At 49.1% G+C, this 22,599-nt stretch overlaps 1 protein-coding gene across 1 annotated transcript; it reads left to right on the plus strand.

Moving 5' to 3' along the window:
• The first annotated feature begins 18,737 nt into the window (after positions 1-18,737).
• Positions 18,738-19,661, plus strand: Olig1 (oligodendrocyte transcription factor 1). The gene has a single exon (XM_004654444.3). The coding sequence runs from the start codon at positions 18,840-18,842 to the stop codon at positions 19,647-19,649; it is 810 nt and encodes a 269-aa protein (XP_004654501.1). The 5' UTR covers positions 18,738-18,839; the 3' UTR covers positions 19,650-19,661.
• Positions 19,662-22,599: the final 2,938 nt, after the last annotated feature.

Here is a 22,599-nt window from a genome sequence, read left to right on the forward strand (position 1 = left end):
AATAAATCCCTTCCTCCATAACTGTGCCTGGTCTGAAAGTTCATCTCAGTGAACCTGAAGCTGTCTGCTACATGGACAGTGTGATTCTGCTATATATATATTAAAAAAAAAAAGGCTTTCTAAGACGCAGCTGTGGGTGCAGCAGAGCTTCCATCTGTTCCTGCTCCTGACTCGCTGCTGTTGGCTCTTGCCAAGGAACAAGTCGGTCAGGAAGCCGTGCTGGCCACAGCCATGGCCTTTAAGGATACCAGGAAGGGCTGGAGAGATGGCTTAGTGGTTAAGCGCTTGCCTGTGAAGCCTAAGGACTCTGGTACAAGTCTCTATTTCCCAGGACCCACATTAGCCAGATGCACAAGGGGGCACACGCATCTGGGGTTTGTTTGCAGTGGCTGGAAGCCCTGGCGCGTCCATTCTCTCTCTTTCTCTCTGCCTCTTTCTCTCTCTGTCTGTCGCTCTCAAATAAATAAGAATAAACAAAAAAAATTTAACCGGAGGTGGCCACCCACAGAATCCGGATCACCCTCACCAGCTGCCTCGTGAAGTCCCTGGAGAAAGTGTGTGCTGACTTGATCGGAGGAGCCAAGGACAAAAACCTCCAAGTGAAAGGCCCAGTTCTTATGTCCACCCAGACACTGAGAATAACTACAGGAAAACACCTGAAGGTTCCAAGACATGGGATCGCTTCCAGATGAGAATCCACGAGCGACTCATTGATTTACACAGTCCCTCTGAGATTGTTAAACAGATTACTTCCACTAGCATTGAGCCAGGAGTGGAGGTTGAAGTCACCATTGCAGATGCCTAAGTCAATTATTTTAATAAACTGGCTTACTCAGTAAAAAAAAAAAAAAGAAATCAACTGTAGCTCAGATCCAAATGGGACATCTATGCCAGCCACACGGCTCAAGGTTGGGGGAACACTGGAAGACACCGCAGAGAGAACATAAGAACCAGAGCACAGTGAGAAGTGCCTGAAATACTATCTTCCAGGCATGACAGGGCCATCACATTTGCGAACTTACAGCAGCTATTGTTACCTGCACAAGATTAAGCCCATCAGCATTCCATCACAGGTGGCGGGGGAGCTTATGAAGCCTCTATTCCTCATTGAGGAGTTACTAACAGTTAATGGTTGGCAGTGAAAAGGAAGACATTTCTTTCCAGCGACATAGACATTGGTAAGGCACACGTGCTCTGATAATTCACTCCCCCCATGCTCATGAAAGCAAGCCTAATTAAACTCAGTGGGACACACACCCATCAAAGCAGAAGTAGGCCAGTTGGGAAGAAGAGGAAATTCAATGAGAAGGGGAAGAGAACAGCAACAAAAAAGTAATGGGGGTTGAATATGATCAAACTTCATTGGCTGTATGGTGGACCTGGGATGGAATGGTAATGTTACATGCATTCAAAGGAGCTGGGTGGGCTGGACAGATAGCCTAGCAGTTAAGGCACTTGTCTGTGAAGCCTAAAAACCCAGATTCGACTCCCCAGAACCCACATAAGCCAGATGCACAAGGTGGCACATGTGTCTGGAGTTTGCAGTGGTTAGAGGCCCTGGCACGCCCATTCTCCCTCCCCCCTCATAATGAAAAGATATAAAAATTAAATTTTAAAAAACAATCTGGGTGAAGTAACACATACCTATGATCCCAGCACATAGGAGGCAAGGCAAGAGAATCATGAGGTCAAGGCCAATTTGACTACATGGTGAGACATTCTCAATCAGTTACTCAATCATCAATAAAACTAAATCAAAAGGAACAGAACTTTGCTTTTCTCTAACCCAAGATGATTTCACTGAATAAGTAGAAAGCAACTTCCAAAGAGGTGTGTTTCTCTTCCCCCAGACATCCTCTTATCCACACAGTGTTGGAACTGTCAGAACTGATGAATGGGAACAAATTAAGAATGTGTGTCGGGTGTGGTGGCGCATGCCTTTAATCCCAGCACTGGGAAAGCAGAAGTAGGAGGATCGCTGTGAGTCTGAGGCCATCCTGAGACTCCATAGTGAATTCCAGGTCAGCCTGGGCTACAGAAAGAGAGAGAGAGAGACCCTATCTTGAAAAACAAACAACAAAAAAAGAATGTGGCCACCCAGTCATGGTGACCCATGCCTTTAATCCCAGCACTTGGGAGACAGAAGAAGGAGAATCACAAGTTCAAGGCCAACCTGTGACTACATAGTGAATTCCAGGACAGCCTGGGCTAGTGTGAAACCCTACCTCAAAAACAAAACAAAACAAAAATAAGTGCAGGCTCCAGGGACCCCAGTGTGTTTCTTATTTCAGTTAGTCTTGGTCAGACATTCTCTTAGAGCATAGGAAAATAAATTTAATGTCAATATATGTACCAATTGAGATGATTCTCCCAAATTACTGACTTTGAAGGTTGAGGCAGGAGAACTGCCAAGGATTAGAGGCCAACATCGGCTACATAGCGAATTCAAGGCACCCTAGGAGGCCTAGCGCAACCTCTCTCAAAAATAAAACTAACCTAGAGGATTAACCCCAAAGTCGGATACCATTTGCGAGATGAGGAGGCAGGTCTCTGGGGGGGGGCTTCTTTCGAAGGGTGCCATAGCTGTTGGTCTTTATAATGTCAACAGGTCAGGTGACTCTACTCTGTCCTACTGCAAGGGGGGAAGGGAAGGCTCATGGGGTTGATTCCCAGGGTCTGTTACCAGAACAAGTTAGCTTGAGAGTGCAGCTGGCTGGGGTGGATCGCGTCTCTGAGCCTCAGCTTTCTCACCCGAGGAAGCGGGGACCCCAAACGACACCAACAGGCTCACGGGACAGCTGAGTGATGACGGTGGAGTGCAGCCCTGGAGGCTACCACATTTCCCTGTGGCTCAAGCAAACAGGTACTCTTCTACTGTGTTCTACTGATTAAGGTGTGACCCACTGCACATAGAAGAGGCTGTGAATGCTGGAGGCCTGATGAACTGGAGGCTGCCAGAGACCAGCTGCCTCAGTTGGGTTCCCCCTGTCCCCCTCCTGTTTCTCTGGGCACTGAGTAGCTCTGCCTCCATCTTTGGGCAGTACCACCTCAGGGTATCATGGGGAAGGCTGGTTCTTCCATTCACTGGGGCATTTCTTCTCAGCTATGGGAAGCCAGGCCATGGGTACCCATGGTCAAGGAGGAAAACGTGTTCCTCGTGCAAAAGTGCACAAAAGCAGTTTGCAGCATGCAGGCAATTGCTCAAGGCTGATAACAGCCTCTGGGGGAAGTCCGAGATGAGAAGCGGGAGCCCATGTGGTCTCAAGCGACTCGAAATGGGAACTTGGTCTCATTCAGCAGAGCAGAACGGTAAGCTCTGGGTGCTTGCGTGCAGCAGGTTGGAGCTGACCTCTCATGCATGGGATTTTCTACCCAGTGGTAAACAGAGGTGGTGATACAAGAGTACAGCTCATTATCTGAGTCTGTTCAGTGACCCAGGAGAGAAAGATCGTAGTCCACGGGCGCCTCCTTCATTCAATGGGAGTCCAGGACGGGTACGGGCCAGTGCTCGTTGGCACTTATGGATGCTGTGTCTCTCAAAAGTCACAAATGCACCTATAACGAGATGGATGGGGGTCTGGAGAGATGGCTTAGTGGTTAAGGCGCTTGCTTGCGAAGTCTAAAGACCCAGGTTTGATTGCCCAGTACCCACATAAGCCAGATACAGAAGGTGGCACATGTATCTGGAGTTTGTTTGCGATGGCTAGAGGGCCTGGTGCACCCATTCTCTCCCTCTCTCTTTCTTTCTCCTTCTCTCTCTCTCTCTCAAATAAACAAAAATTTCTAAAGAAAGATGTACGGTCAGCTGGAGAGATGGCTCATTACGTAAGGGCATTTTCTGTGCAATCACGAGGGCCTGAGAGACCACTCTAGTTAGTCACCAAGACCCACAACAACTGGGAGTGGCCACATAAGCCTGAAACCCCAATCTTTTGGGAAGCAGAGACCAGAGACTTGCAGGAGCTTGTGGAGTCTCAGTAAGAGACTCCAGCTCATTCGAGGCCACCCTGAGAATACATAGTGAATTCCAGGTCAGCCTGAGCTAGAGTGAGACCCTACCTTAGAAACCCTCCCCCCCCAAAAAAAGAGAGACTCCAGCTCAAATAAGAATGGTCAGAAGAGTGATGGAGCAGGGCACCTCATGTTCTGCTCCAGCCGCCACAGACAAGCTCATTGGGTGCTACACAAGCACACTTATGTGCATACATATCACACACACACACACACACACACACACACACACACACACACACACAGAGAGAGAGAGAGAGAGAGAGAAAGATGGATGGCAAAGATCTCTTTCTATGCAAACAGTCTGTAAGTGATTAAGAAACGAATAGCTTTGATACGTTGACTCATTCAACAAGTTCTTATGCAGGACTTTCCAAACCCTAAGAGCAGCCCTTGGCCCCGGGGACAGACATAATTACAATAAAATTATAGGGAGGAAGAGAGATGAAGCTCACAGGGAACTGGTTGAAGATGGAGAAAACAGATAAAGTGACTGAAACCCGGAGCAGTGGGAAGCGTGTGGGGCTCTCCAGGGAAATGGCCCGAGTGCATGTGTGCACCGGAGATGATTAGGGCAATCACGTGAGGCCATGTGCTAGAAAGATCTATAGGTCTGTGCGGTTGGGCAAAATGATCTGAAGGCTGGGGCTCAGGGTGGAGGTCGGGGGAGAATGAGGTACTTCCAAGATAGATCTCTTTTCCATGTGATCCCTCAAGCAACACCTTGGCTTCTAAGGTGGCATCAGCTTACGAAAGCACAAATGCTTAAAAGCCAAGTTGGGTAGAGACTTTGGGGCCCTTAGATTGAATTCTAAGTATGTTGAGATGCCATCAATGTCTTTGAGTAAGAGGGGGCAGCCTGCCTGAATTATACTTTGTTATGAATTGTACCTGGGGTGGCCTCCTCCTGTGTCTTTTGAAAGGTGCTTGATATTGGTCATCAGTCTAGGAGAAGATGGCAAACTAGGCATCAACATGGGATGGGAGAGAAAGAGTGGCAACAAAACCCATGTGTGTCTACTTCTCTCCCCATCCTGGTTCTGTCACAGCTGGCACAATGCATAGGAAGGGAGGGAGGGAAGGAGGGAGGGAGGGTGGCCTGGGTGGGCACATTCCTTGGTCTTGGTCATGTGTACCTCTCTAGCGAGGGGACACAGACTGAACAAAGCCCAAGTTGGACTTCTACAGTATCACCCCAGGACAGATGGCCAGAATCTGAGCTCACATGGGAAATTCACATTCAACCCATGAAACAGAGACCTGGAGGCATTGAGATTTGACCATCAAGCCAATCATATGGGTGACCAATTAATTCCCCAACATGCAGCCTCTCCCCTTAAGCATGGAGTGTCCCACAGAGGCCACCCTGTGCCACCAGCCACAAGGTAGCCTCACGCTGGGGTGATACTTCCAACATCAACCCACCACATCCTGGTATAGGAACAGGAGGTGTTAGAACAAGGACCGGCATGTAAAGTGAATGTGCTCAGGCTTCCACCGAGAATCAGCTTCATCAACCAGTTTGCAGTGCCCACCCTCTCTCGATGTTTTAAGAAGATCTCACCGAGCCTGAGACCAAACCTGTGACAGCCGTACCCTTGGCTCCTTCCACATCTCCGAGGCCATGTTGCCTAACAAGTAAGAGATAGATGAAAAGAACATGTTACTTGGCAACAGGTGAGAAGAGCTGGATAGATAGGTGAGAGGTCAGGGAAAAGTGAACATTGATGGCCACTGGCATGGTCACAGTGGGCACATTTAGGGTGCTGTCCAGCTCATGATACCTCCCTTTGTATGGACGATGGTAGTTGGTTTCCACTATTAGCATAAGAAGAGGGACAAAGGTTTATTCACCAGAAGTGCTCTTAGGAAAAGCTCTCTAGTTGACTAGAAGGTAGTCATGGCAATTTTCAAGGGTATGCTCCAAGAACAAATATATCTTCTGAGGTGGGTGAGTTCTGTTAACTAGGGAGTACATGTCTTACTCCATTTTCTGTGCTGTAACAGAATACCCAAAGATCAAGAAATTGATAAAAGTTAGAAATGTCCTGGCTCATGGATGCTGAGAAGCCCAAGAGCATGAAGCCAGCACCTGGCTTGGGACCATCTTGATGCATCATGTCAACAGACAGAGCAAGCCTGCTAGCTCTTCTTACTAAAGCCTCTAATCCCATCATGGGACTCTATCCCTATGACCTCATTTAGACCCAACTGTCTTAAAGTCCTCACTCCAAATACCATCAACATAAGACACGAACTTGGATGGAGTGGATCTGGATTGTGCTGAGTGGCTGTGTAGAATGCCGAGGAGAGAAATCAGACAGACCAGGAGGGATAAAGGACAGAAAAAGCAAAAGTTGAAAGGAGTGGTAGATACTAGAGACAAGCCACGTTTAGTGAGGCCTGTGAGAGGCCAGACCCTGAGCACCATGCACAGGACAGCAAAAGCATTCGGAGGCCCACAATTCGGGGCGGAGGCCACATGATTCCAGGTGGCCTAGGAGCAGCAGCAAGGGAAGGGTGACAGGGACAAGCTATATCCCAGAGGACACCCTAGCAACCTCTCCAGAAACAGCCATCCTCTTTCCCATTGTATTGACTCAGCTCAGAGGCCTGGAAGAGAGGAGCTTACTGATGCACGGCCCAGATGTCTAGAACCATCCAGGACGGGGAGTTAGTTGGCATGGTGGGGGTGAGATTTTTCTTTTGTCCTCACTGAAGTGGAGCTTCAATCCAGGCTAATCGGGTTGTCTGATATTCTCAGCACCCTAGAGGTGTGGACCTGAGGGGTGACAGCTATGATAGCTCTTCCTTTTGGTAGAGGGACAAGGGTCCTGCTTTATGGGTAGGAGTCTAACAGCGTGAGCAAGTCCCTCTGCCATCAAAGCAAATGAAAACTGGCCCTCAGCGCTCAGGATCATTGAGATGAATCCACCATTCAAATCAGGAAGAACTGTGGGAGTTAATCATGGTGTTGTTGCCCTTCTTGAGTGTTATTAACAATATACTTCCTGCCTTTCTCCTTAGGAGACAAGCAGCTGCCGTGTGCCTGGGAAACGAAGGTCACAACAGGGGAGCAAAGAGCATGAAATTGGCCCTGACCTTCATCTCCACATAATGTGAGAAGCAGTGTCATTTGCTACAGCTGCCCCCCCCTTCTCTCCCATAGGCCAGAGGGGGAGGGGAGTGATGGGAGGCCATGTCTAACTCTGGGGAAATTCTAGAATATCCTGTCATTCCAGCACCATTCTGGTCCTTTCCTGGCAAGAAAACTGGCTTCCTGTGTGGACCTGTGGGCTTCCAGTCCTGGCCACTTACACAGGTGAGCAGCAGGCAAGATGGAGATTGTGAAGGACGCAGAGAAGGGGTCTCCCGACTCGGCCTGGGGCTTTGGGTTGCTGGCCTGGCCCTTGAGGCTCTCTGGGCTTTAGTTTCCCAATCACATCAGGATTCTGAAAAGCTCCAATCAGATAACAGATGTGAAAGTAGCTTCTAAAAAAAAACAAAAAAAAAAAAACGTAATGATGATAAGCAGGCTAGTCATCTGCAAAAACATCCCAGCCCCATCATAATTGGCTGGAGCGGAGCTGCAGAGCCTCCAGTGGCTGCAAACCCCACGGCCTCCCAGCCGCGTCTTGCGAGGGGCCTGCTCAGTGCCTGAGCAGAGCTCTGTTGGGCAACTTCACGTGTTACGGCATTTCCGAACACATGTTCTGCCTGATCGACAAGACTGTGTGCCTGTGTCTCAATCTTTCTACGAACTGCTGCTCAGTGCAGAAGACTGCGGATCGGGTCTGTGTCCCAATGGCTGTGGTGGGAGAATTATTCATGTTTTCCTTTCAAAACAATCCTTCATTTATTTATTTATTTAAGAGAGAGAAAGAGGCAGGTGTAGAAAGGGAGAAAGAGGGGCTGGAGAGATGGCTCAGCAGTTAAGGCGCTTGCCTGTGAAACTTAAGGACCCGGGTTTGAGTCCCCAGAGCCCACGGAAGTCAAATGGTGGCACATGTGTCTGGAGTTCAGTTGCCGTAGCTAGAGGACCTGGTGTACCCATTCTCTCTCTCAAATAAATAAATGAATTAAATTAAATTAAATTCACAGGACATGGTTGTGCACGCCTTTAGTCCCAGCCAGCACTCAGGAGGCAGAGGTAAGAGAATCGCTGTAAGTTTGAGGACATCCTGAGACTACATAGTGAATTCCAGGCCAGCCTGGACTACAGTGAGACACTGCCTCGAAAAAACAAAACAAAACAGAAAGAGAGAAAGAGAATGGGCACGCCGTGGCCTTTAGCCACTGCACATGAACTCCAGATACATACACCACCCTGTGCATCTGCCTTTACATGGGTACTGAGGGATTGAACCTGGGTCTTATGGCTTTGCCAGCAATTGCTTTAACCACTAAGCCATCTATCCAGCCTTTTCTTTTCCCAACCACCTTGTTTGTTCTTCGCTCCTGTTTTCATCCATCATGGCCTGTCCTCACCCCTCTTAACCCCACAACCCTTTTGCTACTCTCCTTCTCTATTCCTATCCTTTCCTGCTTGTAACTTTCCTCCACAAGTCCTCAGCTCCTGAGTCCATACAGTCAAATGCCACCGTGCTCCAAGCTGCTCCTTAGACCAGCGGCAGCAACCTCCTCTGTGCACCGATGTCGGGCTCACCCCAGCCTCTGCAGTACTGAGCTCCCTGGTGCTTGGTACTGGAGCAGCTCTGATGAGCTCACCCGCTTCCCATACACAGGCCTCTGTCCATTCCACTGCATGGTTCCTGGTAATCTGTTTTCACAGGCGGGGGTTCACATCCTAGCATTTCGTATCCTCCAGTGGGTTAGGAATCATTAGAAGATAGGAGGTCCGTGTTTGTCTTCAGTGGACTTGGGTCAGTGGGTCAAGTTCTCCCTCTTCCCTCAGCCAGTCAGGTCCAGCCCTGCCCAGGCACTGAGGGTGCAGCCAAGAACTTGGCTCCTAGGAACCTGTCCCCCTGGCCGGGAGGAACAGACACATAGACACAAGCAGCGGCGGGGACACTCAGCTGTTGAGGGCCATCAAGAAACTAAAGAGGTGGCCGGGGCTGAGGCAGGGAAGAGGAGCCCAGGCGAAGGCCCCATAGACAGATGGGCTTGCCCCATTCCAGACAGTCTGCCGACACCGTCAGTCTGCCCACCTCAACCCTCCCAAGGCACAACAGATCCCAGCTCCAGCTCAGCTATCTGCCCCTGTCCCCCCCCCATGCCATCCCACTCCTGACAGAAGGCAGCAACCCCAGCCCTAGCCTTCCTCCATAGTCAATTTTGCTCTTTAGACGGCTGGTGCAGCCCTTCTAATGTCCGTGTGCTTGAGTAACATGGATAAGAAGGGAGGACTCCGTTTCCATGCATGATTCTTTTTGTTTAAATCATCTTTGCATGCGTGTGTGTGTGGGGGGGTGTATGTATGAAAAGCAAGTTCCTAGGTGTGTAGGTTTACACGTGTGTGCAGGTGTGTACGCAGATGTGTACAGGACAGAGGTTGCTGTCAGGTGTCTTCCTAAATTGCTCTCCATCGGGGAGACTAGACTTTACCAATTTGATTGCGAAAGCCAAAAGGGCGCTGAAAAACATAAACTTCACCAGTTTACCTACACAAGCTAGCTAGCAAGCCCTAGGGATCCAGCGGTCTCTGCCTCCGCAGTGTTGAGATTGCAGACATGAAGCCCTGTGTGCAGCTTTTAAGTGGGTGCTGGGGATCCGAATTCGGGTCCTCATGCTTGCAGGGTACACACGTTATCAGTGAAACCATCTGCTCGGTCCCCCACATGCTGAGTGTCACTTCCGGGCTGTTATCCTCCGCGGAGGAGAGGTGTGAGGGCTTAGTGTGCTCCGAGCTGGCATGACCTGCGTTTGAGTGCTTATTGAAAACATGGAATCTAGCCGGGCGTGGCACGCCTTTAATCCCAGCACTTGGGAGGCAGAGGTAGGAGGATCGCTGTGAGTTCAAGGCCACCCTGAGACTTCATAGTGAATTCCAGGTCAGCCTGAGCTAGAGCAAGACCCTACCTTGAAAAACAAAACAAAATAAAAGAAGAGAAATATAGAACCTAAAGGCAGGCAATTGCCATTAGTTTGAGGCCAGTCTGAGCAACAATGTGAGTTTCAGGTCAGCCTGGGCTAGAGGAAGACCCTGACTCAAAATAGAAACAAGTAAAAAAAAAAAAAGGAATAGAGCATCGCAGGCCCACTCAAATCTACCGAGCCACCATATGCATTTAAGGACTCCGAGGACAAGGGACCTTGAGCCGAGCTCTGGCTGCAGGCTTCACAGTCCCTGACCAGCCTGGGAGCAGGATCCCCAGACAGCCAGCATGATGGAAGAACAGGCACTCAGCCAATGCTTGCTTTCCAGAGCACCTGAGAGGCAGGTCTATGTTTCATTTTACAGGTGGATTAACTCAGGCACACAGAGGCTAAGTCACCTGCCCAAGTTCAAAACCTTGAAAGCGGCAGGGCTGCATATACTGGGCGGAGGCAGAGCTTGAGCATGGAGGGTCTGACCACACACAGAACCTGCCCAGTCAGTCACCCCCTGAGGTAGGAGCCAGACTCCCAGCTAATTTACATGAGTCAGCTCAGGCCTCTGTGATCACATGCCACTGGGTGGCTTAAACAATAAAAATTCATTGTCTTATCATTTTAGAGCTCAGAGGTTCAAATCAGGGTGTTGGCAGGGTTGGCCCCCTTCTGAGGGCTGTGAAGAAAATGTGTCCCATGCCTCTCCCTTCACTTCTGGGGGCTGGCTGGTGATGTTTGGTGCCTCTTGGCTTATAGAAGAATCCCCTGGAGGTTGGGGAAATAGCTTCGTGGTTACAGGCACTTGGTTGCAAAGTCTGTCAACCTAGGCTCAGTTCCTCAGAATCCGTGTAAAGCTAGATTCAAAAAGTAATGTATAGGGCTGGAGAGATGGCTTAGCGGTTAAGCGCTTGCCTGTGAAGCCTAAGAACCCCGGTTCAAGGCTGGATTCCCCAGGACCCATGTTAGCCAGATGCACAAGGGGGCGCACACATCTGGAGTTCGTTTGTAGTGGCTGGAGGTCCTGGCTCGCCCATTCTCTCTCTCTTTCTCTGCCTCTTCCTTTCTCTCTCTCTGTCACTCTCAAATAAATAAATAAAAATGAACAAAACAAATTTAAAAAAATAAAGTAATGTATATATCTGGAGTTCATTTGTAATAGGCCCTGGCATGCCCTTTACCCCACATACAGGTACAAGTAAATAACTAAAAGTATTTTAAAAAATTCCCTGGAACTTTGTTCTCAAGTTCACACACATGGCATTCTCTAAGGATGCCTGCGTGTATGTGTCGAAATTTCCCTTTTTAATAGGGACGACAGTCACATGGATTAGGAAGCCACTCCAATGAGCTCATCTTACGCTACATCGGTGATGGACCCTAACTGAGGTACTGGGATAGGATTCCAGCATGTGCTTTAGGGTCACTAAATTAAAGAGGTTAATAAAATGGCAGCAATGGGCAACACTAACCGAGCCTTTTCTACCCCATACTTGTGTCTATCGCCTGATTCAACCCTCACCATGTCCCTGCAGATGAGTTCAAGTTCATCCTCTTCAACTGTAGAGGAAACGGAGGCTCCAACACATGAAGTCTCTCTTCCCCACCTGCATAGCGAGAAAGCGAGGGAGTCAGCATTCAAACCCACGTGTCTGTCTGAGAGTTTGCACCACAGCCCTCTCCCAGGGTGGCTAAGCTTATACTGCATTCACACTGACCATTCCATCACACCATATTGCTGGGTTTTTGGATCAGTGGGCCAGGAAAGCACCTCTGAAACAAACGCACATGGCTGGCCAGCAAGGGCAAGGACAGAAGGGGCTGGAGAATCCCAAATCCCTGGTGCAGAGCCACCATAGTCTTGAAGCCACTGAACGTGGAACATCGCCGACATCTGAAGAAAGAAAGAAAAAAAAAATCATAAAGCATCTTTCCACAGACCTGTCTGACCCATAACAAGTTGGACGGCTCCTGTGGGCCAGGTTCTGGACAGAACATTCTCTTTACCTTTTTCTTCTGTCCTATAATCATACCCCAAAACATAAATGTTATAACTCACATTTCATAGAGGAGGAAATTAGGGCCTAATAGATATAAACGTAGCTGGCTTTTATCCCCAGTCGCAGGATCAGAGCACTGCTCTGTGAAATACAGACAGGCTGAGCTTCTGAGCAGGAAGGCCTCCAGATATTAAAGTGGGCAGATTTGCATGTTTAATTTGGACGGGCCTCCCCATCCTGGTTACGATTTCCAGGTCAGAGCACCTCCTGGGGAGGCCAGCGGAGGCTTCCGTAGCCTTAACTGCACCCTCAGAAGTCTTCACACAGCCTTCCTCCTTCCCCCGGTGGTCTAATCTGGAGTCAGGTCCAGCCACTGGCCCTGACAGACGGGGGAAAAACCGGGAGCCAACAGAAAACAACAGGTGAGCTTGTGAACAGTTCCTTTCTGTGCCTCCGGCAGGGTGTCTTGCCCAAGAGACTGTGGGGCTGTGCTGACTTCCAGAACCTTCTGCCTCTGCAGAAGCGACTTGGCCTCAGCGCTTCAGTGACCCATATTTTATTACCTTTCAGGTTCCTATAATTCATCATTCACTTCTTTCTGAAAACCTAGAATGAAAGTTTAGCAGCCCAGTGCCCGGGCCTCTCTCCATTCTCTCCCCAAACACATCGGCCTGTTTGTTCTCTTTCATCCCCACTCTTCCTGCTGCATTCTGTCTGTTCAATGGGGAAAGAGTGAAACCGGATGGCTGGACCCAGTGCGGGGGGAAATGACTTCAGAGCCACCTTTGTTCCCCTCATTCCTTTGAGCACACTTGGCCCCGCGTCTCTATGAAAGGGCTTGTTTGAACCGTTTGGAACATCCAGCAAGCGAGAGATGCTGTGGCCAGAATCACTCGCATCTTTTCAGGCTGCCTGAGACTCTGGGTGAAACTGCCAAATTTTTGCAACAAAACTAACCATGACATCGGACATTGTGTTATAAATTAGCCACAGCCTTCCAAGCAAATTGTCTCTTTTTATTGTATCAGTGTAAGCTTTTGGACCACTTGGTTTCGGCTACTACCATCAGGGAGGCTCGGAAAATAGTTTGTTTTTTGTTCTGTCCCAAACCAATACTTCAGACATCAGATTGCATATGCTGATATAGAAGTCTTAATTCATAGTGGTTCTTATTCTTTTTTAGTCAGCGGCACCGCTGTCTAAAGTTCCACCAATCTACTTTGACATTCTGCAAGTGACAGAAACCATCTCCCATCATACTTGACACAAAAAGACGTGCTTCACTTTTTGTAATGCATCTCACAAGGTTTATCCATGACCCTTGCAAAGAATGGTCTTTTCTTTTTCAGGTACACATTATTAAATTTTATGTTTATAGAGCCTTCCTAACATGTAGAATTTCAGTGTTTGCTGTTCATGGCAGCAAGGAGAAATCTCTACTCCTGCTAGTTCACTCACTTACTCACTCTGAATTTGAAAAGACAGGAGGGCATTTGCCCATCTATGTGAATTATGTCACCAAGAGCTGAATCATACTTTTTGCAATTCAGTGGAGCCTCCTCCCAATTAGCTGCCTAATTTCTTTCCTTAGTTTTACAAAATTTCCCAAAGTATTTCATAGGAGTTATCTGGACTCAAAAATCATTTTAAGGGGCTGGAGAGATGGCTTAGCGGTTAAGCGCTTGCCTGTGAAGCCCAAGGACCCCGGTTCGAGGCTCGGTTCCCCAGGTCCCACGTTAGCCAGATGCACAAGGGGGCGCACACGTCTGGAGTTCGTTTGCAGAGGCTGGAAGCCCTGGCGCGCCCATTCTCTCTCTCTCCCTCTATCTGTCTTTCTCTCTGTGTCTGTCGCTCTCAAATAAATAAATAAATAAATTTAAAAAAAAATCATTTTAAGTAGTAAATATTACTAAAAATCAGGTTCAAATGAAACTATTAAAAATAAAATAACCCAGGGCTGGACAGAGGGCTTAGCGCTTAAGGCATTTGCCTGCAAAGCCAGAGGACCCAGGTTCAATTCCCCAGGACCCACGTAAGCCAGGCACAATGGACACATGCATCTGGAGTTTGTTTGCAGCGGTTACAGGCCCTGGAGTGCCTGTTCTCTCGTGTCTGTCTTCTTCTCTCTCTTCTCTAACTCTCTGCTTGAAAATAAATAAATAAAATTCAATAAAAATAAAATAAAATAGCCCACACTGGGGATGTGACTCTCAGTGGTTGAGAGCTTGCCCAGCATGTATAAAGCCCCGGGTTCAATCCTTAGCACTGCCCAAAGTAACCCTTCCAATAGAATCTGTGAAACATACCTACTACATTTCATCACCTTTAGTGTTATAAGCAGGAAAGAGAACACTGTTTCCCAACCTGTCCATGCTGGAAATGAAGATAATCAAGACAATTACACATCTTTAAAGCAATATGATCAGTAACCATAAGTAACATAACAATTTGATGAACTGTGCTATCTTTGAAAAATGGACTGACTCGTGGTCACTCACATTTTCCAGCTGGAATCTTTATTTGGCTATTTCTAAGAATGACTTAGATTTTAATAAAATAGTCCCCAGGGAGTTCTTATCCATCCAGGAAGAAATATGAAAGAAATAATCAATGTTCCTTTCCTCATGTTTTTTTTTTTTTCTTTACTATTAGACTCTTTTTCCCAGAATGAAGCTAATGGCACCTATCTTCATGACTCTTCTTCTTGGATTCCAGGGGGTTTTCATCTGGGTGGGGTGGAGGAGGGGAGGCTGGTATGAGCAGACACTGGATGCGACTGGTACTTGTCATGTGGATGGTGTGAACTTCGATGCCTGCTGAATAACTGAAGCTTTCCAAAGAATTCTGGCCTTCTTCATACTTGGAAATGTGAACCTGATCATCTCATCACAGGTTTCAGCTCCAGCCCATTTAAATAGCACAGATAAGCAAAGACAACCTCTTATAAACTTAGCTGGCCTTCTGCTCCAGGTAAGTGTCTTGAGTGAGAACAGGAGGCTTCAGGTCGCCACCGGGCTTTGGCAGCACGGCCCGTCCTTGTGCTTGGGGCCATGAGCAGTACTGCAGACAAAGTACCCTCCCCCATCCCAGGGCTTCCAGGCCCCATTGCCTGTCTTTTCACAGGTTCCAGCCTCTTGACCCAAAGCCAGAGTGGGCAGGACATCCTAGGTTTCTGTGTGATGAAAAAGGAAGCCTGACACACACCTCAAGGGGTGGAAGCTGTCACCAGTGCACACACAGTCCCTTTAGGCAAAGACAAGAGTGTTGTTAGGGCTAACGCAACTTGCTCCCCAAGCATGTCCTGAATGTGGGAGGCCGCAGCAGCTGCCTCCCCTTGAGACAGCCCATGGGGCCCCTGCCAGTGGCCACAATGCCTCACTGGCCTTTGCCAGCTGTCACGCTTTGCATGCTGCTGGAGCTCTGGTCTGGCACAAGGGGCCATCCAAGTCACCAGCTCCAATGAGCACCAAAATCCTGTGCCCATGCCCAGTCCGTACGGCCACCCGGAACTCTCATCTGGGGCCCTCCACTGGAACATGAAAATGCATACTGACCATCATGTTCAAAGGACTGAATCCTTGAGGGAGGGAGAGTGGGGAAACTCCTCCAAGAAGGAGATGAAGTGAGGCCAAGGGTAAAAGGAGCTCTCAGGGCATACTCACAATGACAGGGCCTCTTAGAGGGAAGAGTAGTGTGTGTGTGTGTGTGTGTGTGTGTGTGTGTGTACTTCCAGCTCCTTGATTCTTGGTGCCCCTGCCTGTGTGTGTGTGTGGGGGGGGACGACATAGACAGCAGAGGCCAAGGAATTGGACTCAAGTATTAGGTTCTCCTTCTCTTGTTTCTCTTCCTTGTCTGTGGCAGCATAAAGGCCCAGGGCCCCTGCCTCGGGTGTGGGTAGAAAAGAAATCCAGAGGGGGGGGGGGCATCAGGCCTCCTCTCCTTTCAACCAGTCCCCAAAGCACCACATCACAGCCTAACCCTCCTGGAAGCCGCGCCCAGCAGGAGGGAATTTAGGAAGCAGGCTGCTGATGGGGAGGCTCTGTTTCTTTTGTCCGAAGACACTTCCTGGAAGTCTCAGTTTTCTCATGCTCAGCAGGACTCTACAATGCTCAGTTACAGAACCCAATGCAGGTGTCTGTAGAAATGTATTTATTGAAGGCAAATGGAAATGATCAGTGAGGGTTGACCCTCATTGGCCTAAACTGCTATTTCCTTGGTATCTCTCCTTCCTGCTTGATAGGATTCTGCTTTCAGATCCAACTTCTTCCTACTAACAACCTTCTCTCTCCTTATGTGAGGTTCCCGTTGTCATGTCAAGCCAGGCCCCAGCTTCTTTCCCTCTGTAAATCCTGCAGCAAACTCTTGGGGGTTTGTACATCTCACAAGCCTATAGGCTAGTAGTGATTTCAAACCAATTCTTGATAACTCCTGGGCACAAAGGAGGCGCTAAGCTTTGGGAGGTTACAGAAACAAACAGGTGGTTCTCTGCCCTCAAAACAAGCCTGGCTGGACAAGATGTTGTCCTCACAAGAATCCAGGCTGTGGAGAATTGTTATCAGTGGCTTGCCACGTGTGATGAAAGGAGGCAAGTGGCCCCCCTCCAAGACAAGGAAGCAAGCAGTGTTGGAGATGCCCCCAAGGCAGGATGCCGTGTGGACCACTGGAACATGGAAGCCTGTGTTAGAGTGGGCCGATGGGTGAATGTTGGTGGAAGAAAATGAGGCAAGGCAGCCTTGAGATCAGCAAGCACAGCCAATGGGCACCTGGACATCTTGCACAACAGAGAATCAAGGTGGGAGAAGTTTACTTTTTATTAGGAGTGATAGCACCATCCAGTAGAACATTTTTTGCCATGATGACAATGTTCCAAATTTGGTCTTTCCAAGAGATAGCCCCCAACGACCGGTCACTAATACACACTTGAAACAATGCCAGCACAACTAGAGGTCTAGTTTTAGACGTCAATCTGTTATAAGTTTATACTTAAATGGCCACTAGTTCTGGTGGCTACCAAACAGTACACATTTAGATAACCAAAGGATCCTTCCCAGGATGTTTTGCCCTGATCACATGTCGGCGATGAAAGTTTCCATAGCCACTAAGTAATGCTATTTTACTTGGGGAAGAGAAAGATTCAGTCCCACCCTCATTAGATAAGAGTCTGGGATGTTGTTTTGTTTCTGATAAGCGGTTAACTTCTGAGTGAGTTTGCTTAAGCAAGAGTCCAGTCACTGATAAAATAAACACACATCCTTTGTGGGGGTTGGGGGGGGGCTGTAAACCCAACTGCAAAGGCTCTTTAGTTCCTAAAGATCCTTTGATCAGAGAGATGTGTGGGAGTGGTACCGGATAGCTATCCACTGTTACTGTCATGTAACCTAGAAATTTAGTTCTCTGAACCTGATGGGAAATTATGTACTTAAAAATAAATAAAAGCCTCCCAGCACTCAGGAGGCAGAGGTAGGATGATTGCCATGAATTCAAGATCACCCTGAGACTCCACAGTGAATTCCAGGTCAGCCTGAGCTATAGAGTCAGACCCTACCTCAAAAAAAAAAAAAAAAAAAAAAAAAGCCCAAATGATATTACACTCATAGTCATAATAGCATTGTCACAATAGCCAAGAGGTCAAAGCTATCCCACCACAAACGCTTAGATGAGCAAAAGATAGAAACAGATGTGACACTTTATTCAGCCTTCAAAAGGAAGGGAATTCAGCCGGGCGTGGTAGTGCGCGCCCTTAATCCCAGCACTTGGGAGGCAGAAGTAGGACCATCGCTGTGAGTGAGTTCGAGGCCACCCTGAGACTATACAGTGAGTTCCAGGTCAGCCTGGGCTAGAGCGAGACCCTGCCTCCAAAAAAAAAAAAAAAAAAAAAAAAAAGAAGGGAATTCAAATATGTACTCCATCTAGCATGGATGAGCTTGAAGATATTTTGCTAAATCACTAAAATAAATCAGTCACTAAAAGATGATTCTGCCTTTGTGGAGTACCCAGAGCAGCACAAAGTTAGAGGCACAACACAGCATGGTGATGGCCAGGAGATGGGGAAAGGAGATAGAGAAATTTTAAATGATTATCTAATCTCAGCTTTGCCAAGGCAAAAGAATAAACAGTACTCAATTAAAGTGTGCGCTTAGAACTGAGAAAGATGGCAAATTCTGTTATGAATATTTGCGACTGACTGGCTGATTGATTGATTGGAGACAAGACTCTCGCTCAAGGCCACAGACTGTCTTGTTCTGGAACTTACTATGTAACCCGAGCTAGGACTCAAATTCGTGGCAATCCTCCTGCCTCGGCCTCTCAAGTGTTGAGAATTAACAGGCTGACCACATTTTTAGAAGACATGCACAAAAAGAAAAATGTAGAATCAAAGGGATCTGGAAGGAAGGCAAATGCGTTCTAGTCTGGCCACCGCATCCAGTCCTCCACTGACCGCTCTTCCTCCTCCTCTTGGGGGTCTGGCCCTGGAACACCCGCGCAGGCGCCCACGATAACCTCCTTGCACGAAGCCCGCGGGCCCTCGGCGCCGGCGGAGGCTCGCGCGGCCAATGAGCGCGCGTCTGCGCCCAGCCTCGCATTCCCATTGGCTGCGCCTCGCCAACCGCGGTCCCCGCAGGTTCCCAAGCCGGGTTTAAAGGTGTCCGGCGCGGACCGTCGCCGTCTCCGTCCGTCCACCCTCCGCAGATCCGCAGGGGAGGGCGGCCTGCCGACAGGCCCACCCCGGGGCGTTGCTGAAGGGCGCCCTCGGTCGCCCCCGACCGCTCCCCTCCCCAGATGTACTATGCAGTTTCCCAGGCGCGCGTGAACGCGGCCCCCGCGACCATGCTGCGGCCCCAGAGGCCGGGAGACGTGCAGCTCGGGGCCTCCCTGTACGAGCTGGTGGGCTACCGGCAGCCGTCCTCCTCCTCTTCCTCCTCCTCTACATCCTCCTCCTCCTCCACGGCAGCATCCCTTTTCCCCAAGGCTCCCCGGGAGAAGCAAGAGGCACCCGCCGAACCACTGGGAACCGGGCCTGGATGCGGAGGCGGTGGCGGCGGTGGCGTGGGCACCCGGGCGGACGCCAAAGAGGACCAGCAGCAGCTGCTGCGGCGCAAGATCAACAGCCGCGAGCGCAAGCGCATGCAGGACCTGAACTTGGCCATGGACGCGCTGCGCGAAGTCATCCTGCCCTACTCGGCGGCGCACTGCCAGGGCGCGCCGGGGCGCAAGCTCTCCAAGATCGCCACGCTGCTGCTGGCCCGTAACTACATCCTGCTGCTGGGTAGCTCGCTGCAGGAGCTACGCCGGGCGCTCGGCGAGGGTGCGGGCCCCGCCGCACCGCGCCTGCTGCTGGCCGGCCTGCCCCTGCTGGCAGCCGCGCCGGGCTCCGTGCTGCTGGCACCCGGGGCCGTGGGGCCCCCAGACGCGCTGCGCCCGGCCAAGTACCTGTCGCTGGCGCTGGACGAGCCGCCCTGTGGGCAGTTCGCTCTTCCGGGCGGTGGCGCGGGGGCCCCCAGCCTGTGCACCTGCGCTGTGTGCAAGTTCCCGTATCTGGTCCCCGCGGGCCTGGGCCTGGCTACAGTGCAGGCTCCGTTCTCTAAGTGAGGGCTGGACCAGGCGGGGGTGGGGGAGGAGTGGGGTGGAGGCTGGGGGCTGGGCGGGCTGCAGCCTCATCCAGACCTCCCGCTGCCTCAAGCTTCTCCGCGCTCTCGCTCCCCCGGGTCCAGGGACAGCTGGCCCGAGTCAAGAAGACATTTCATGTCCGGGAGAAGGGACTGTAGGACGCCTCCTTCCCCGACCCTACACCCGAGCGGGTGTTCCAAGGATCGTGGGGGCTGCACCTCTGGAAATTGAGAGAAAGCCTAGGAAGTCGGAGCAAATTGTCCTCTGGAGTGTCGCAGATGGACTGGCCTGGGTGGCCGTGCGTTTGGAGTCGCGGAGCTGCGGACAGAGCGTGGGGGGGGGGGCGGTGAAGACGCCCGGGTTGTTGGGTATGCTAGGTGGGGAAGTCGGCTCGTTTTTGTTGCCTTTTGTAACAAATGCTCTTGCAGGCAGCTCTTCCCGCCCAGGTGTTTTGCATTTTGTAACAAATGCTCTTGCAAGACAGCTCGCTCTCCCGCCCAGGTGTTTTGTTGCAGGAAAAGAATTCCCTGCTCGCTCAGTCCTGGGGTCTTCTTAGAAAGGCAGCTTATAACTCCACTTTCACCTTTTCGTCCTTCTCTTCTTCCCTCCAAGGTAGCGTGGCAAACATCTGGAGCTTGCTTTGAAACAAAGCCCTACCAAAACGGAGACCGCCGTCCGGTGTTTCCAGACTTAGCTAAAATAGGTAACAAGGCTTTCGTAGTCGCGTCCTGGGGAGGCCGGCTCTTTAACGTTCTCCCGAGAGGATGCCCGGGCCCGGGAAGCCACACCGCGCATCCAGCGGCGCGCAGGCTGCTGGGCCCGTGGTCCTTCCACGCAGGGTCCCCAGCCAGCGCGTCCGAGAGGTCGCCTTCCCGCAGCTTTGCATTTGAAAAACCAAGTAGAAGACCCGTCTTGTTCCGCTACGGGCGTTAGCACATCGCCCAAGATTATTTTATGACCTTTCAGCAGCTTGCTTTTCTTTTTTGGTCGAAGGTTTTCGGTTATTGGTTGTACCCGGATTTAACTGGCATTTTATTTGACCTCTAACTTTGTTCCTCTGAGCTGTACAAAAGCCACAAAATAAAACATTTAAAATCGATTTTTTTTTTACATTTTTTTGTGTGATCGTTTGTTAAATTAAAAAAAAAAAAACTTATTGTACTCTGGTAGATTCGCAACGTCGGGGTGCGAAGATTAGTAGTTAAATGACCTAGGTTACACATTTTAAAACTAGGTTGCCTGAATTGTAAAATAGCCCAATAAATAGACAAATGCAGCTCAAGTTCTGGCATCACCTGGGAATGTAAGGACTGCAGATGAGCGAGTGGGAAGGGAAGGAAGCAGTTCTAGTAATTAGTTGTTAGCCAGACTTTAGAGTTAAATATAGATTCCTCCTGGTGAAAAACGAGTTAAGCAATATATTATGTTAATTTTTTTAATTTCACTGTCTTTCTCAGAAAGCCACCCTTTCTATCTCAGTGGACAGAAGTTTAAATATATATATGAATATCTCCCGTTCCCAGAATTTTAAATAAGGATGGAGTTGTTTCCTTGAAAATTATGACTTTGGACATCACTTAATTTTAAGTGAGAAAATCTCTTAAACCAGCCAGTTGGTGATGTTAAGAATCTGGGATTTGATAACATGGGTGTGGATGGCACATGCCTGTAATCCCAACTCCCAGGAGGTAGAGACAGGAAGATCAGAAGTTCAAAGCTATCCTAAGCCATATAGCGAGCTTAAGGCTAGCCTGGGATATGTGAGATCCTGTCTAGAAAGTGAGAGAATAATTTAGGATGCTAACTTGCACACAAATAAAACTTAAAACAACTCATAGTCACCGATGAAATCCAGTCACCGTTTAAATGTAAGGGTAGCAGCACAGCGTTTGTTTCCCTTCAGCTGAGAAAAAAAACTCAGGGAAGTTAATTTTATTCCTCTGGGTTTACCTGGAATAGGCATAGGTATATATACACACACAGAAGAGGGGCTGGAAAGATGACATCCACGCTGGCGGTGTCTGTCCTAGGGGGACAGGGACACGAAAGAGCAAGTACCCCTGGACACCGACCCACTCCAGGAAGCTAGGCTCCCTGTTGTTACTGTTACACACCATTGCAAGTTTCAGTCCTTTTTGTGTATATCCCCGCCTGTCCTCACTGACCTTTCACCTTGATGAAGGACAGAAGCAAAAGCAAAAATCAGCAACTGAATCAAAACCAAATCTGGTTCTCCATGAAAAATAAAAACCTATATTGCTAGATTAGAAACAGACAGTACCTTCCAGTCCCAACTCCAGCACCTGAATGCCACTGTCATGCAAAAAATAAAATAAATAAATAAATCTCTAAAAGCAGGATGCTTACAGAGTGGAAAAGGACTCCTTCCTGCTCTCATAAATTGGAGTGAACACTTATGTCTTATAGGACAAGTAAAACTGCGAGGTTTATTTTTTTTAATTGTTATTTATTTGACAGAAAGGATGGGTGCACTGGGGGCCTCTTGCTGTTGCAAATGAACTCAAGGCGCATGTACCACTTTGTGCATCTGGCTTTATGTGGTTTCCAGGGAATCAAACTCAAACAGGCAGGCTTTGCAAGCAAGTGCCTTTAACTACTGAGCCACCTCCCCAGACCCCTCTGACTTTTTAACTGAGAAAATCCACAAGGTAAAATGCTTTCTAGAAAGGCTAACAATTATGAAAATGAAATAAGGATGTGCAGGGATTGTTTAGGGATAGGACCACCAACCTCACATTGCCTGCACGTAGCATCTTATTGGCTACGGGGGGCTTTGTGCAGAAGAAACAGGATTCCCGCTCATCTTTGAAGAGGGTGCGGCCCCTAGGGTCTTTGAGAAAGGTGCACTATGCTTCAGATGCAAAAGGAGAAAGAACACGTGGTCTGATGCCAAAAAGGGCCCCTGTATTCA

The sequence above is a fragment of the Jaculus jaculus genome, chromosome 5 (genome assembly GCF_020740685.1).
Source record: "Jaculus jaculus isolate mJacJac1 chromosome 5, mJacJac1.mat.Y.cur, whole genome shotgun sequence".
In the NCBI taxonomy this organism is placed as follows: Eukaryota; Metazoa; Chordata; class Mammalia; order Rodentia; family Dipodidae; genus Jaculus; species Jaculus jaculus.

Coding starts and splice junctions, on each gene's coding strand:
- Olig1 (XM_004654444.3), top strand. CDS start 18,840: ATGTACTATGCAGTTTCCCAGGCGCGCGTGAACGCGGCCCCCGCGACC.